The sequence below is a fragment of the Bufo gargarizans genome, chromosome 2 (genome assembly GCF_014858855.1).
Source record: "Bufo gargarizans isolate SCDJY-AF-19 chromosome 2, ASM1485885v1, whole genome shotgun sequence".
In the NCBI taxonomy this organism is placed as follows: Eukaryota; Metazoa; Chordata; class Amphibia; order Anura; family Bufonidae; genus Bufo; species Bufo gargarizans.
In genome coordinates this window covers 521,803,463-521,820,985 of record NC_058081.1, presented here as the reverse complement: position 1 = coordinate 521,820,985, position 17,523 = coordinate 521,803,463, and the positions used below count along the sequence as shown (strand labels likewise).

The 17,523-nt window shown below is 46.9% G+C and overlaps 1 protein-coding gene across 1 annotated transcript in view; it reads left to right on the top strand.

The window, feature by feature from the left end:
- Positions 1–17,523, top strand: part of LOC122926587 (potassium voltage-gated channel subfamily KQT member 1-like) — a 100,067-nt gene that overhangs the window by 62,979 nt on the left and 19,565 nt on the right. The window contains 1 exon segment of the mRNA XM_044278004.1: positions 13,957–14,016. Coding sequence (XP_044133939.1) covers positions 13,957–14,016 — 60 coding nt within the window.

The following is a 17,523-nucleotide window of genomic DNA, read 5'->3' as shown; positions in this document are numbered from 1 at the left end:
ATGGCGCTCTTATGACGAGATCCTAAGTATAACAGATCCCTGCTCTTTGGGCTTCTGGAGAGCCAGGCAGTTGACACATTTTCTATCTTCTATTCCGAACTCTACGGGATATGATAGGGCTCTCACATCGTTTGAGAAGATATGTGTTGGGGTAGGCGCCTATAGACATTCCCTTTCTGAATGTTATCAGTCTTTGATAGCTCCTCGTCAGGACTACCTTCCTCCGTTTGTGGCCAAATGGTCATAAGACCTAGGTGTTAACATCCCCCCCGACCACTGGTTAAAACTCTTCACTCTACTGTACAGGGCATCCATAGCGAGTAGGTTCCAAGAGGCGGGATACAAGATAATGTCCAGGTGGTACTACGTTCCAACCAGATTGCAGAAAATGTTCCCGTCTGCGTCCCCTAATTGCTGGCGCTGTGACTCCGGTATGGGCTCCATGTTACACATTTTCTGGGAGTGCCCAAAAATTTGTCCTTTTTGGCAGCTGGTCCATAAGACCCTGTCTTCAATTTTCCGACTCACGATTCCATTCACCCCTGGTTTCTTTTTATTATTTTTCTCGGATCTGCCAATGAGTGTGCTCCGGAAGTCCTGTCTGTGCTCCCTGGTGATAGCGGCTAGGTCTTGTATCCCCGCGAGATGGAAACTCTCGGTGCCTCCAACTGTCGGGTTTTGGATCCAGAAGGTAGAGGAGATCCGGAGAATGGAGGAACTTACCTCTCAGCTGAGAGCCAAACATAAAGCCTTTCTTGATTCATGGGCTCCCTGGTTTTCTTTTCAGGAGTCTCAGGAGTTCCAGGACCTTCTGGTCTAATTGGTGGATTCCACTTGATACTTTTTATTTACTCCTTATGTGATATCCTCTCCCTCCCCCTTTAATGTCTACTGTTTGTGTGTATTGTCATCCTTCACCTGTTGTTACTGCTTAAGGTCGCTCGTCCTGGTCTGTGCCCATTTAGGCATTTTACTCATTCTGGGAATTTTCGGTATGAGGCTAGGATGTTGTCCGTGGTTTGTCTCTTTTTTTTTTATTTTTATGGGCCAGTTATAAAGGGTCCTTGCTTGGGCGAGGTGCCTTCCATTATGCCACAAGTGCCATAAGATATTATTATGGGAATTGTTGTTTGGTGTAATTTTATTTTATGTGCTATTTTATGTGATATATTTTGTTACGAATGCATATTTGGACTTTGATATTTGCTTAAATAAAGAATTAAAAAAAAAAAAAAAAAACTGACTGAACTTGCTTGCGAAATCGCATATTTTTAACTGAACGCATCTGGAAGGCATCCGGACCTAATCCGTAACGCTCGTCTGCAAGGGGCCTAAGACAGGAACCTCAGTAAAATGTATGCACCTTCAAACACTTTTGCCCTATACATATACACTGCCTGTCCAAAAAAAAAAAGTCGCCACCAAAAAAAAAAAAAAAGATTCTCAATGGGGTTAAGGTCTGGACTCTGTGGTGGCCAATTCATGTGTGAAAATGATGTCTCATGCTCCCTGAACAATTCTTTCACAATTTGAGCCAGATGAATCCTGGCATTGTCATCTTAGAATATGCTCGTGCCATCGTGGAAGAACAAATCCATTGATGGAATAACCTGGTCATTCAGTATGTTCAGGTAGTCAGCTGACCTCATTCTTGGAGCACATACTGTTGCTGAACCTAGACCTGACCAACTGCAGCAACCCCAGATCATAGCGCTGCCCCCACAGGCTTGTAGAGTAGGCACTAGGCATGATGGGTGCATCACTTCATCTGCCTCTCTTCTCACCCTGATGCCCCCATCACTCTGGAACAGGGTAAATCTGGACTCATCAGACCACATGACCTTCTTCCGTTGCTCCAAAGTCCAATCTTTATGCTCCCTAGCAAATTGAAGCCTTTTTTTCTGGTTTGCCTCACTGATTAGTGCTTTTCTTACAGCTACACAGCTGTTCAGTCCCAATCCCTTGAGTTCCCTTCGCATTGTGCGTGTGGAAATGCTCTTACTTTCTCTATTAAACATAGCCCTGAGTTCTACTGTTGTTATTTTTTCGATTTGATTTCACCAAACGTTCAAGTGATGGCCGATCACGATCATTCAGGATTTTTATCCCGCCACATTTCTACCTCGAATATGATGGGTCCCAACTATCCTTACATATTTTTTTTTTATAATTGTATATTTATTAAATAATATAGAAATGAAAATGCACATTTACAATAGATTCATGCACATTAGTACAAGGTAAAGGATGAAACATGAAAGGCATCACATTCATATTGATTGAGCACTTGTAGCACTCGATAATAATCAATGATGAAAAATGAGAAACCGAGCAGAAATATAACAATAAAGTGTACTAAGGGAGGCTGTGTCTATCTTTAATCAATCCAAAGTAGGACTACTTAGCGGTATATCCTAGAACAAGAAGACATCAGGTAGTAGTCAAGGAGTCTTAAAGACCCAAAAGCCCAGAGCTTCTCAGCAAGTAATGCTTTACCAAACTAATAACCAAAAGACAAGACAAATAACATAGACAAAGACACAAGGGGGGGGACACCTCTTTCTCATGAGGTTGTTAAGGTTGCCCTGTGGCCCAGTAATTATCCCACAGGTCCCATATGGCGTTGAAGAGTACTATTTTGTCCTGAAACATGGCCGTGGAATATTCCATTGTTCGGACCTCCATCACCCTAGCGTACAAATCAGAAACCAGTGGCGGTTCAGGGCTTTTCCAAAATCGAGAGATTAGACAACGAGCTGCTGCTAGTATCAATAGTAATAACTTAAGTGAGTGTTTTTTAACTTGAATGGGGACCACATTAAGAAGGAAGGACATAGGGTCAGGTCGGATTTCCACTGCAAAAATATCACTCAGGAGGGTGCCTACTCCGGTCCAATAGGGGCGTATCTTGGGGCAGTCCCAGAAAATATGAGGCAATGTACCCCTATGTAAGCTGCATCTCCAGCAGTCTCCCGGGACTACTGGGTTCATTCTATGGAGGAGGTCAGGAGTGTGGTACCAGTACATTAAAATTTTATATTGGTTCTCCTGATGAAGTACCGACATAGAGGATTTTGCTGCCCTCCTCCATATAAGGTGCCAGAGTGCGTCCGGTAAGGCCCTCCCCAAATACTCCACCCCACCGCACCATGTAGGAGTGCCTTTGAACCCGATCAGGGAAGGGAGTCAGCAATATGGAGTAGATCTCAGAAATTAGACCCTTCGCATGTACCCCTTCCCTGCAAAGGTGTTCAAAGGGAGTCGGGAGGAAAACTGTGATCCCTGAAAAAATGGACTGGGCAAAGTGACTAATCTGGATATAAAAGTAATTGGAGGAGGGGGGGGGGGAAATCATATTTGGTCTGGAGGGCAGAAAACGGCAAAAGGTCCCTAGTGAAGGGGTCCACAATATCTGCAAACCGAAACACTCCCCGCTGGAACCATGGTCTCGTTGTGGACGTGGTAAGACTAGTAGGGAGCATAGGGTGATACAAAAAAGAGGTCATGGCGGAGTGGTTAGAAACCAGAGGGAATTTACCACTGCACTGCTGCCATATGAGTCTAGTACAAGCCATGGGCCCTAAGAGATCCTTAATTGGTACAGTCTTGTGAGATCCGGACCATAGCATGTAGTTAGGATGTATAGGAGCTAGCCAGAGTCTTTCTACTTGCATCCAGACAGAGTATGGGTGCAAGGAAGCCCAGGCCGTGACAGAACGTAGCTGGGCCGCCCAGTAATATTTGGACAAATCCGGTACCCCTAGTCCACCCTGATGCCTACTAGATAGAAGGACTGACCGTGGAATTCTATGACGTCTTCCCGCCCTTATGAATCTAAGGAGGTGAGATTGAATGGATCTCAGATCCTTGAGAGGAACTATCATCGGTAAGGTCTCAAAAAGACACAGAAGCTTGGGCAAGATCATAATTTTAGTCGAAGCAATACATCCCATGAGAGAGAGTGGGACATTGTGCCACTTGTCCAGGAGACCCCTGATCTCTGCATATATGCGTGGGAAGTTAGCTTTATAAAGTTCCCTATATCGGGGAGTGAGGTCAACACCCAAATATCGCAGGGAGTCCGTCTTCCAATGGAAAGGGAAGTTAACCCTAAGAGAGCCCAGGGTCATCTGAGAAAGATTAAGAGGGAGGGCCTCAATTTTATGGGTGTTGACCTTATACCCTGAGAGTCAACCAAATTCCTGCAGGATGGAGTGGAGGTTTGGTAGGGAAATATAAAGCTTGGTAAGGGTAAGAAGCAGAGGCGTACATAGGAATCACTGGGCCCCATAGCAAAAATCTGAATTGGGCCCCTTAACCCCGCCCACTACCCACCATGGCCCCTCCCACTTCCTGACTTTGCTCCTCCCATGCCACACCCCCATTAAATAAATTTATACATGACCTACAGAAACTGTTAGGGGTTTCCTGGGGGTGACCTGTCACATGGGATATCTGCTGCAGCCTGCAGGTCTCCTTATTTGGGGTGCCATGTTAGGCTACTTTCACACTTGCGTTCGGGTCTCCGCTTGTGAGTTCTGTTTGAAGGCTCTCACAAGCGGCACCGAACGGATCCGTCCAGCCCTAATGCATTCTGAGTGGATGCGGATCCGCTCAGAATGCATCAGTATGGCTCCGTCTGTCCTCCGCTCAGCAGGCGGACACTTGAACGCTGCTTGCAGCCTGGCCGTGCGGAGGCAAACGGATCCGTCCAGACTTACAATGTAAGTCAATGGGGACGGATCCGTTTGAAGTTGACACAGTGTGGCTCAATTTTCAAACGGATCCGTCCCCCATTGACTTTCAATGTAAAGTCAAAACGGATCCGTTTGCACTATCATGAACAAAAAAAAAAATGTTGTTTTTTTTTTTTGTTCATGTTAATGCAAACGGATCCGTTCTGAACGGATCTAAGCGTTTGCATTATAGGTGCGGATCCGTCTGTGCAGACACCAGACGGATCCGCTCTGAACGCAAGTGTGAAAGTAGCCTTAAAGGGAATCTGTCACTAGCAATTTACCCCCAATTTTTTTTTCATGAATCCATGTTTAACAGAGTACCTGTTTTCCATCTGTCTTGTTCTTTTGATTGTGAGTCTTGTCATGTCTTCAAAAAATCGATTCTTATGATATGTAAATGAAGCTGTAAGGAGCCCAGAGGGGCGTTATTCTTTCTCCACGGTGCCCAGGAACGCCCCTCTGAAGTGCCGTGCCCGCCTAAGTTTGAAAACTAATAACGCCTCCAAGTTCATCTAAATCGCCTCCCAGAGGCACGGCTAAGTGTTCAACACCCACCCTCCTCAGTGCCGCGCTCTGCGGCAAACACCCCGATCCTCCTCTCGCCGGCATCCCAAATCCCGCGCAGGCGCAGTGCCGTCAGTCATCTTATCATAGCGCAGGCAATCGCCGGCACTGCGCCTGCGCGGGATTTGGGATGCCAGCGAGAGGAGGATCGGATTTGGGAGGCGATTTAGATGAACTTGGAGGCGTTATTAGTTTTCAAACTTAGGCGGGCACGGCACTTCAGAGGGGCGTTCCTGGGCACCGTGGAGAAAGAATAACGCCCCTCTGGGCTCCTTACAGCTTCATTTACATATCATAAGAATCGATTTTTTGAAGACATGACAAGACTCACAATCAAAAGAACAAGACAGATGGAAAAAAGGTACTCATGGATCCATGTTTAATAAAGTACCTTTTTTCCATCTGTGTTCTTCTTTTCCATGTCAGTCTTGTCCTTTCTTCTAAAAATCGATTCTTGCTGTAAGCCGGACTGGAGCCCAGAGGGGCGGTTTTCTTTCTCCACGGTGCCCCTCTGATTAGTGCCGTGCCCGCCTAAATATGAAAACTCTAACGCCTCCATCATTTAGCTGAATCGCCTCCCAGAGGCGCGGCTAAGGCCCTAGACACCCGCCCCCCTCCTCAGCGCTGCGCTCTGAAACACCCGATCCTCCTCTCGTCGGCGTCCCAAATCCCGCGCAGGCGCAGTGCCGGCGATTGCCTGCGCCTGCGCTCTGATAATACGGCTGAGGGCAACAGCTTCAACATCGTCACTGGGCTCGGCGCATGCCCAGTGACGATGTTGAAGCTGTTGCCCTCAGCCGTATTATCAGAGCGCAGGCGCAGGCAATCGCCGGCACTGCGCCTGCGCGGGATTTGGGACGCCGACGAGAGGAGGATCGGGTGTTTCAGAGCGCAGCGCTGAGGAGGGGGGCGGGTGTCTAGGGCCTTAGCCGCGCCTCTGGGAGGCGATTCAGCTAAACATGGGGGGGGGGCCCTGGGGAGAAAAGCAGCCGCATAGCCGGCTGCTGGTCATCAGTGGGCGGGGCCTTATCTGCGCTACGGGCCCCCCAGTGCCGCGGGCCCCATAGCAGTGGCGTGGTCTGCCTCTATGGGCGGTACGCCACTGGTAAGAAGGATGTCGTCTGCATATAGCGATAGCTTAAACTCCCTGTCCCTGACCATAACACCTCTGATGTCTGGACATGCCCTGATTTTGGCCGCCAGGGGTTCAATATATATGGCAAATAATAGCGGAGATAGGGGGCAGCCTTGTCTCGTCCCGTTAGCAATGCGTATGGGTCGAGATTGAGCATGAGGTAGCTTGATTGTCGCTGTGGGGGAGGAGTATAGGCTACGAATGGCCCTAACGAAGGGACCAGAAAGGCCATATGCCTGCAAGGTAGCGAAAAAGAAAGTCCAACCTAAACCGTCAAACGCCTTTTCAGCATCTAAACTGAGAAGTAGCGCCTCCTCACCCGAGCGAGATATGACATCTATCAAGTCAATGTTTCTTTGAGTGTTGTCGGCCCCCTGACGGCCTGGGACAAATCCCACCTGATCTTTGTGGATCAGGGAGGGGAGAAAAACGTTTAGTCGGGAGGCTAGGGCTTTGGTGTAAATCTTAAGGTCTGAATTAAGCAGGGCAATGGGCCCGTAATTATGGCATTCGTGAGGATCTTTCCCAGGTTTCGGAATCATCGTGAGATAAGAGTGAGACATTGGGGGAAGGTACTGCGTTGCCAGCTAGAAAATTATTAAAAAGGGTTACTAAGTGAGGGATTAGTTCGGTCTTGAAAGTCTTATAATATTTATACGAAAAGTCATCAGGCCCTGGGGATTTACCCTCAGGTAGATGATCCACCACTTCCCCTATATCTTCCGGCGTGATCGGACTATTAAGGGCGGCAAGATCGGAAGTCGATAGGGTAGGAAGGTGACAGGATGCCAAATAAGACTGGAGTGTACTATCCCTAAGTCTCTCATCTGAGGGGAGGTCAGAGGGTAAATTGTACAGGGAAGAGTACTAGGTCGAGAACCTCTCTGCTATCACTCTGGGGTCATAGTGGATTGTTCCGTCAGTCCCCCTAATAGCACTTGGATCCGTTTGGGGATTGCGATTCCTGAGTTGTTTGGCCAGAAAAGTATGATGTTTGTTCCCCCAAGCATAATAACGCTGTCGTGTGTAAAGTAGTAACTTGTTGACACAACCTAAAGCTAGACTCTTCAATTGGGCCCTGGTATCAACAATTTGTCTCAGTGTGCACCGGGAGGGGTGAGCAGCCATCTTGTCTTCTAGTGTTTGCAAGCGAGACGTAAGGGTCTTGACCAAAGCAGTTGAGTCCTTCTTTAATTTTGAGCTTATTACAATGTTCCCTCATGACCGCCTTATGCGCTTCCCACAAAGGACGGACATCCCCTACCGATCCCTCATTTAGTTCAAAGTACGCTTTCAGGTGTTCGCGGAGTTCCTCCCTAGTGATGGGCTGCTTCAAGAGGGAGTCATTAAGTCTCCAGTGGCATTGGTGAACATGGCCCGACTCACTACTAATGTCAACTAGTACAGGAGCATGGCCAGACCCGGTAATTTGGCCCATGTCTGCTCCTTCCAATATCCTGAGGGTCGCCAGAAGTCATACATTGAGTATTTCCGCATCAGTTTACGAAGGTCCCTGGCTAAGCGCTGCATTAAAGTCCCCACCTAAGAGGACCAGGGGCTCCGAAGAGTCTACTCCCTCAACAAAAACCTTGCAGAAGATTCCGCTGAGAAAGCGGATCTGGGAAGTGTTTGGGGCATAAATGTTACATAAGGTGATGAGTTTATCTGCTAAATGGCCACAGAGAATAATATAACGCCCCTGCGGATCTAGAATTGAGGATTCAATTTTGAAGGGACATCGTGCAGATACCAAGATGGCAACCCCCGCCTTCCGACAGCTATGAGTAGCCGAATAAGCAATAGGATACAGATGAGAGGCAAAACTAAAGGAGGAGTTGCCATCAAAATGTGTTTCTTGTAGGAACACAATGTCCGCTTTAAGGAATTTCTGTTCCAAACGCAAGAGTTTCCTCTTGGCGTTGGAGTTGAGCCCCTTGACATTGAAGGTTATGCACCGCACCATGTATGTGATGATATATAATATATGCAGGGTACAGCTCACCGAGAGAGTCCGTATACGTCAGTGGCTTCACACTAGTTGAACAACTAATCAAAGGCAAGACTGAGGTACACGATCCCCACAAGCAAGGAAGTTCAGGCACCTACAACAGGAGAAAGAACACAAGAGAGGGGGGGGGGGGACAGGACGAGACAACACAAAGACAGACAAACAGATAGCAGTACTGGGAACTATTCCCAGGGATGTAATCCCTTCTAGGGGCAAATAAGAAGCCCCTTTGGGGGTGTAAGTGTCGGAGACCAACAAGTTGAGGCTGGCCAAAGAGTCAACCACAAGTATCTGAAAAAAAACTATTAACAACGAGGTGGGCCCGCACTGTTATGCAGCAACAAGAAATCAATAACTGGCTTAACAGAAATAATAAACGACCAATATGGGGGCCCATCAGAGACTATCGATCCTGAGGGCGTGAAGGATTAAGGGCAGAGTTCAGGACAACCAAGTCCTCCAAGCCATTGGCGGTCAGGCAGGTGGACGATGCCCTGATGACGGAGGAGACCGCGGAGAAGAGGATGCACTTGGACCAGGTCTTCTTTTCCTGGTTACAGGAGACCAAATGCGTGGTGGCGGAAGCGCTGGTGACTCAAACTCCCAATCCGACATGTCGGGATAGGAATTCCGAGTGATTCGCAAAAGGGGTGAAGATCCGAGAAGGAACAGAGTCTCTGTTCTTCCTTGATGACGGACCATCAGGGCAAAGGGGAATCCCCAGCGATAGGCAATCTGGCGGTCCCTGAGTGATGTGAGGAGAGGCTGGAGATGTCTCCTTTTCTGGAGTGTGAACCAGGATAGGTCAGGAAACAATTGTACCGGAGCGCCATGAAAGTCAAAGTTGCGTAGAGATCTCGCCTTAGCCATGATGGCTTCTTTACGGGTGAAGTCGTGGACACAACAAATTACGTCCCTAGGACGTGCAGCAGAGCCCTTGGGCTTGAGTGCTCTATGAGCTCTGTCCAGCTTGATCTTATGCGAGGATGGTTGGCCCAAGATCATGTTAAAGAGAACCTGTCACCAGGATTTTGTGTATAGAGCTGAGGACATGGGTTGCTAGATGGCCGCTAGCTCATCCGCAATACCCAGTCCCCATATCTCTGTGTACTTTTATTGTGTAAAAAAAACGATTTGATACATATGCAAATTAACCTGAGATGAGTCCTGTACTTGAGATAAGTCAGGGACAGGACTCATCTCAGGTTAATTTGCATATGTATCAAATCGAATAGGTCCGTGCATTGGGGACCACAAATTGCGGTCCCCAATGCACGGAACGGCAGCACAACGGCCATTTGCATGAGGCCTAATGCTGTGTGCTCCTGCTAAACGAGCAGTGTCCAGAACGGAGGATCACATTCACACATGAAGCATGATTTCCAGACTGCACATGCTCATGTGAAAGAGCCCTTAATCAGACCCAAAAAAATCTATTTACCTCTCCTGCTCAGGACGCTGCTGCCGCCGCCACTCCAGAGATTCAGCGCTTTTAATTTGCCGTGCTGTGCAGTGACCCAACGTCACACAGCGTGAGATCACATAGTGCATCTATGTCCTCATGCTGTGTGCAGGTCACAGCACAGTGTGCGCCACCGTCAGAAGAAGACAAGCGAGCAGTGTATTCACCGCTCCTCAGTCAAACTGTACTAATTAGTGCTATTTTAAACAGGCTGACATTTTACATGTGCAAATGTCACCTGAATTTAACCTACTATTCTTTTTTTTTTCAGTGTGCCCCTGTTTTTTGTGCAATTATAACTTTTATTATGCAAATTAGACTCTAGGAGAAGGGGGGGGGGGGGGGCGGTAGCCTGGCCCTGTCAATCAAGAATAGAAGGGCGTGGAATCAAGTGGGTGAACGGAGCCTCTGGGAGCAGGTGCAAGGCCCCCTGCTCCTAGAGGCTAATTTGCATGTAATAAAAGTTATAATTGCACAAAAACGGAGCACAGTGAAAAAAATAGAATAGCAGAGTTAAATTCAGGTGACATTTGCACATGTATAATGTCAGCCTGTTTAATAGCGAAAATTGTGGTGAAACTTGCGGTTAACGAGGCTGCTAAACTGGCTAAATTGAAAACTGTATCCTGAATGCACGTCAGAACCGCACTGTGTGCCAGCACCCTTAGTTTTGCATACACTGCATGGAAATAGGCAACATCTGCTTGCGTGCATCCTGCTACCACTGAGCGCTGATCAGTACAATATATTTTAGGCTACTTTCACACCAGCTTTTTTCGCTGGATCCGTCACGGATCAGCAAAACCGCTCCAGTTCTGATAATGGATCTCGATAGCGGAAAGGGAAAGCGCAGATGTGAAAGTATCCTTGATATCTGTGCTCAGTTTTCAGCGTTTTTTCGTTTGTTTTTTTACTAAATATTTATCTTATTTTTCTTTCTCCTAAATTTTATTTTACATTTATTACAAGCCCCTTCAGGTATAATAGCACTACATACACACCCCTGTGAATAAATAAAATGAATACACACTTTACAGGTGTTGAATCCATCACGTGACACAGACATTATTCAGCTGAGGAGGCTTGCCTCTGAGGCAGAAGAGGATGCCTCATTCCTCTACTCCTTCTCTGATGAGGCACCTTCAAGAAGGCGCCCTAGGACAACAGCTTAGGCAGTCCCCCAAAGTGATCCCATTTGGACCCCACCCCCTGAGGATTATTAACCTCAAATTCCTGAGTTTGTGGGCAGGAATCTGGTTTGACACCGCAGGCTTCACAGAAATAGATTTTTTCAAAAATAAAATTCTCAAAAAGATTTTGTAAATTTAATGGTGGCACAAAAAATTTATATGCCCAACAATTTATTGACCAACATCCAACATCATCATTTGCTCAACTCCAACAGAAATTAGAAAGTATTGGAGTACAGATGTTTTGTTCTACACTCCAGTTTACAGTATGACCAAGAAATGATTTGAAGCAATTCTGAAATTTTTACATTATAATGATAATGCACAATGCCCACCCCAGAATGACCTGAGATCTGACTGACTATTTAGAAGGAGGCCAGTACTTTAGCACTAAGTTTGCTGAGGTATACAGCCCCGACAAAAACATCTGCATAGTTGAGTCCCTTATACATTTTAAAAGGAGGGTAAAATTCCACCAGTACCAGCCCATCAAGCTGAAAATTAAAGGCAATTCATTAAAATGTCTACGCTGTACGAGAGTATCCTTGGGTACACCCACAAGTTCAGTTTTTTAAGAAGGAAAGGACCCTTGGTTTGAACCACCAGAATCCACCCCCATTCTAAGGCTACATGCACATGACAGTTCTGTTTTTTGCGGTCCGCAAACCGCAGATCCGCCAAAAATGGAAGCCGCCCGTGTGCCTTCCGCAATTTGCAGAACGGAACAGGCGGCCCATTATAGAAATGCCTATTCTTGTCCGCAAAACGGACAATAATAGGACATGCTACATTTTTTTTGCGGGGCCACGGAACGGAGCAAAGGATGCAGAGTGCTGTCCGCATCTTTTGTGGCCCCATTGAAGTGAATAGGTCCACACCTGAGCCACAAAAACTGCGGCTCGGATGCGGACCCGAACAACGGTCGTGTGCATAAGGCCTAAGAGTTAGTTGGAAAATAGTGTGGGACTTGCACCCACTGCAGAATCAGGGTTACCACCTCTATGTGGATAACTACTACACCAGCGTAACCCTGTTTAAGTCCCTAAATTCCAGAGCTACTGTAGCTTGTGTCACTATGCAAAAATCAGAGAGGCCTCCCTAGATCCCTGCTCTGGCAACCACTCAGAAGGGACAACAGCAGGACTTTTCTTAATGAGAACATGTTGGTAGTTAGGTACAAGGACAAGAGGGATGTCCTTGTACTGACCAGCATTCACGGGAACAGCGACTCCCCTGCCCCTATACCAGGTACCACTACCGCTGCCCCCAAGCCAGACCCATCCCGGATTACAATATGAAAATGGGAGAGGTTCTAAAGCCATACAGTGCCACGCGGAAAACAAAGGTGTGGTACAAAAAGCTGGCTGTACACCTTTGTACAGATGGCACTATATAACTCTGCAGGCTAGATGGGAACATTCCTTCAGTTTGCAGAGGTAGTGATCAAGGCCCTAAGGAAGGGGAGGGCCCCACTACTTCTGGAAGTTATGTTGCCCGAATTGTACCAGGGTAACATTTCTCTGGTAAAGTCCCCCAGACAGCAAGGAAGTGAAGGACCCAAAAGAGATGCAGGGTGTGTTCCAAAATGGGGATACAAAAGGACACTATCACTGAGAAATCTTCCCTGAAAAACCTGGTCTCTGCAAAAATGATTGCTTCAAAGTATACTACTCATCCATGTTTTATTACTTTTATCCTTTATATACCCTGTAATTTCGCAGCCGTATTACACTCCGCATAGCCTGCATATTCACAGCCAAGTGTTTGTATGAAATGTTGGTTGGGTCAAAGTATTTACTACACCCCTTTTGGGAGTAATTTCCAAAATAGGGTCGATTTTTAGGAGTTTCCCTGTAGTGGTATCTTGGGGTCTCTTCAAATGTGAAGTAACACCTAAAAATCATTCCAACAAAATCTGCCATTTAAAAACCATATGGGGTGTGGCTGTAGTCAGGAGAAAATGAGTAACAAATTGATTTTCTCCTGTTACCCCTTGTGTAAAAGAAAAATTAAAGCAACATTTTATTGGAAAAGTGTTTCTAAATTTTATGTCTGTTGTGTCAAATTGCTCAATACACCTCTTGAAAAATGACTTGGGAGGTGTAGTTTCCAAAATGTCATCACTTTTTGGTCGTCACCGCTGTAGGGGTACCTTAGGGTCTCTTCTAATGTGACACAGTGCCTAAAAAACATTCTTTTAAAATGTGTCCTCCAAAAACGTGGCGCTCCTTCCCTTTAAACCCTACTGTGTGCCCACACAGCAGTTTATGACCACATATGGAGTGTTTCTGTAAATCGCTGAATCAGAGTAAGTCCTCCTGCACGCGGCCGTTGGGCATATTGCGGCCCGCAAACGGCAGGTTGGCAATCCACGGCCGTCAGCCGTGTGCACCACGCATCATGGATGCGAACCCAATTCACTTGGTGCGGACAGACCACGGACACATTCAAGTTGAATGGGTCTGGCCCGCTGCACGGATGTTGCCCGTGCATTGGGGACCGCAATTGCAGTCTCCAATGCACGGAACGGCCGTGTGCATGAGGCCTAATAAATATTAAGGTGTTTTTTTTTTGCTGTTAACCCTTGCTGTATTACAGATGGATTCAAATGGAAGATCTGCAAAAAAAAAAGGAAATTTTACATTTCACCTCCATTTTGCTTGTATTCTAGTGGAACACCTAAAGGGTTAACAAAGTTTCTAAAATCTATCTGAATCATTTTTGCACTGTGACGCATTTGTTAGGACGTAATCCCATATAACACAGATAGTCAGGGATGTCTCTCCGTCACATGTTTCTAGTCATATCTCTGCTGTCACCTTTTCTTTCTCTCTTTCTTGTCTGGCACTCTGTCACAGGTCGCTGTAGATCTTGGTCTACCCTCTCTATCTGCACATCTGGTATCTCCACAATACAAGGTATTGTACACGTAATGTTATAATTTAGTGTAAAAAAAAGAAATGATTTTGAATAGTTTTCTTCTCTGTTCACATCCAAAGCTGCATTTAGAAGTCTGCATGTTTCCTGTTACTAGAGAGCAGGGCATTGTAGTTTATATGGTGTTTACTCATTGCTGAGCTGTTAAGGCTAAACATAAGGTTCATTTGGTCGACAGCTTTCCCTCCTAACCCACCATACACATGCATGCTCAGCTGAGCATGCATGTGCTCTTAAAGGGGTATTCCCATCACAATGATCACTGTTAAATCTGTTAATGATTTGACAGTGATCATTTTTGTAAATACATTTTATTACCCAATTCCCACCCTTTTTGAGAAAATAAATCCCCTCTTACCTGATTGTTGTCTTTCGTCACCCCTGGTTACGGCCACCTCTCGCCTGCCGAATCCTGTGGCCGCACTTTGCGCAGAAGACTGAAGATTTTCTCCCTGCCGGGCCGCGCAATGTCCTGAACGCGCACGCCGCCGCGCATGGGCCATGATGACTTCTTCCTGGCCAGTATAGTACAGAGCCGCGAACAGGCCAGGAATAAGTCACCATGGTGCATGCGCGGTGGCGTGCGCGTTCAGGACATTGCGCAGCCCGGCCGGGAGAAAATCTTCAGTCTTCTGCACAAGCGCGGCCCGGCCGGGAGAAGATGTCAATCAAGCTGACTACGCAGGTAAGTATGAAAACTGCTGATGGGAATACCCCTTTAAGGCCTCTGGCACACAAATGTGTTTTTTTTCCCGTTTACGTTTCGTTTTTTGGGTTCCGTATGTATACGGAACCATTAATTTCAGTGGATCCACAAAAAAAACAGAAGGTACTCCGTATGCCTTCCGTTTCCGTATTTCCGTAAAAAAATAGAACATCTCCTATTATTGTCCGCATAACGGACAAGGATAGTACTGTTCTGCCAGGGGCCAGCTGTTCTGTTCCGCAAAAAACGGAATACACATAGACGTCATCTGTATTTTTTGCGGATCCGTTTTTTTGCAGATCGCAAAATACAGAAAAAGCCATAGGGTCGTGTGCAAGAGGGAAAGTATACTGCAGCTTTTCTCCTCTAAGTCTAAGGCCTCTTACACATGACTGTATGGCCTCATGCACACGACAGTTTTTTTTCACGGCCCGCAAAAACTGGGTCCGTGGGTCCGTGATCCGTGACCGTTTTTTCGTCCGTGGGTCTTCCTTGATTTTTGGAGGATCCACGGACATGAAAAAAAAGTCGTTTTGGCGTCCGCCTGGCCGTGCGGAGCCAAACGGATCCGTCCTGAATTACAATGCAAGTCAATAGGGACGGATCCGTTTGAAGTTGACACAATATGGTGCCATTTCAAACGGATCCGTCCCCATTGACTTTCAATGTAAAGTCTGGAGTTCTGTTATACCATCGGATTGGAGTTTTCTCCAATCCGATGGTATATTTTAACTTGTAGCGTCCCCATCACCATGGGAACGCCTCTATGTTAGAATATACTGTCGGATATGAGCTACATCGTGAAACTCATTTCCGACAGTATATTCTAACACAGAGGCGTTCCCATGGTGATGGAGACGCTTCAGGTTAGAATATACAAAAAAACTGTGTACATGACTGCCCCCTGCTGCCTGGCAGGTGCTGCCAGGCAGCAGGGGGCAGACCCCCCCCCCCTGTTTTTAACTCATTGGTGGCCAGTGGGCCCCCCCTCCCCTGTTGTTAACTCGTTGGTGGCCAGTGTGCGCACCCCCCTCCCTCCCTCTATTGTTTTAATACATTGGGGCCAGTGTGCGCGCGCCCCCCAACCCCCCCTCTATTATTTTAATACATTGGGGCCAGTGTGCGCGCGCCCCCACAACAATTAAAACAATAGAGGGAGGGAGGGGGGGGTTGGGGGGGCGCGCGCACACTGGCCCCAATGTATTAAAACAATAGAGGGAGGGAGGGGGGGTTGGGGGGGGGGCGCGCACACTGGCCCCAATGTATTAAAACAATAGAGGGAGGGAGGGAGGGGGGTGCGCACACTGGCCACCAACGAGTTAACAACAGGGGAGGGGGGGGGCCGCACAATGATATTCAAACTGGGGAGGGGGGGGGGGGGGGGGGGGTCTGCCCCCTGCTGCCTGGCAGCCCTGATCTCTTACAGGGGGATATGATGGGGTTAATTGTGCTATCATATCCCCCTGTAAGAGATCGGGTGCTGCCAGGCAGCAGGGGGCAGTCTTGTACAAAGTTTGCAGTGTATTCTAACTAGAAGCGTCCCCATCACCATGGGAACGCTTCTGTGTTAGAATATACTGTCGGAAATGAGTTTTCACGAAGTGAAAACTTAGATCAGAAAAAGCTTTTATGCAGACGGATCTTCGGATCCGTCTGTATGAAACTAAAACCTACGGCCACGGATCACGGACACGGATGCCAATCTTGTGTGCATCCGTGTTCTTTCACGGACCCATTGACTTGAATGGGCCCGTGAACCGTTGGCCGTGAAAAAAATAGGACAGGTCATATTTTTTTCACGGCCAGGAAACACGGCTCACGGATGCGGCTGCCAAACGGTGCATTTTCCGATTTTTCCACGGACCCATTGAAAGTCAATGGGTCCGTGAAAAAAAACGGAAAACGGCACAACGGCCACGGATGCACACAACGGTCGTGTGCATGAGGCCTATGTCTTTTTCAGTATTTTGCGGTCTGCAAAAAACGGATCCGCAAAAAATACAGATGGCGTCTGTGTGAATTCTGTTTTTTTGCGGAACGGAACAGAAGGCCCCTGATAGAACAGTACTATCCTTGTCCGTTATGCGGACAATAATAGGACATGTTGTATTTTTTAACGGAAATACGGAAACGGAAGGCATACGGAGTACCTTCAGTTTTTATTTTTTTTGCGGATCCATTGAAATGAATGGTTTCGTATACGGAACGCAAAAAAAAGGAACATAAACAACAAAAAAATAAACGTTTGTGTGCAAGAGGCCTAAAAGAAACATGGTAGTTGAAATCCAGCAGCCGATTTCTCTTTCCCAGGAGGCCTCCATAAATGATGCCTGTACTTTCGCACGAGTGTATTTGCAATCCGTATATGATGCTTATTTTGTGTAGCGGAATCTGCTGCGAATGTAAATGAATAGGACAAATAACTGAGTGTGCAACAACCAAAACACCGGCTCATAAGACAGAATACCGTAAGAATGTGCAGCCAGCAACTTGACACTTCATTGCTCTCTCTTCTGTTCTTGAAGAAAAAGTATTTAACAATAGGCGATAAGGCCTCATCCACTCAGAGTTTTTGTGTGCAGTTTTTGGTAGGATCTACTAAAAACGCAACAAGCCCTTTTTTGGTGTGGTTTCCGTGCAGACATGCTGGGCACCAATGGGTGGAATTAGGCCCATTGAATGAGGCTAAAGCTGTTGGCAGATCTGCCCCATTCGAAAAACACAAAACTTGGCATAAACTTGAGGGCGTTCTGCCACAGATTCCGTGGCGGATTTTTCCAAA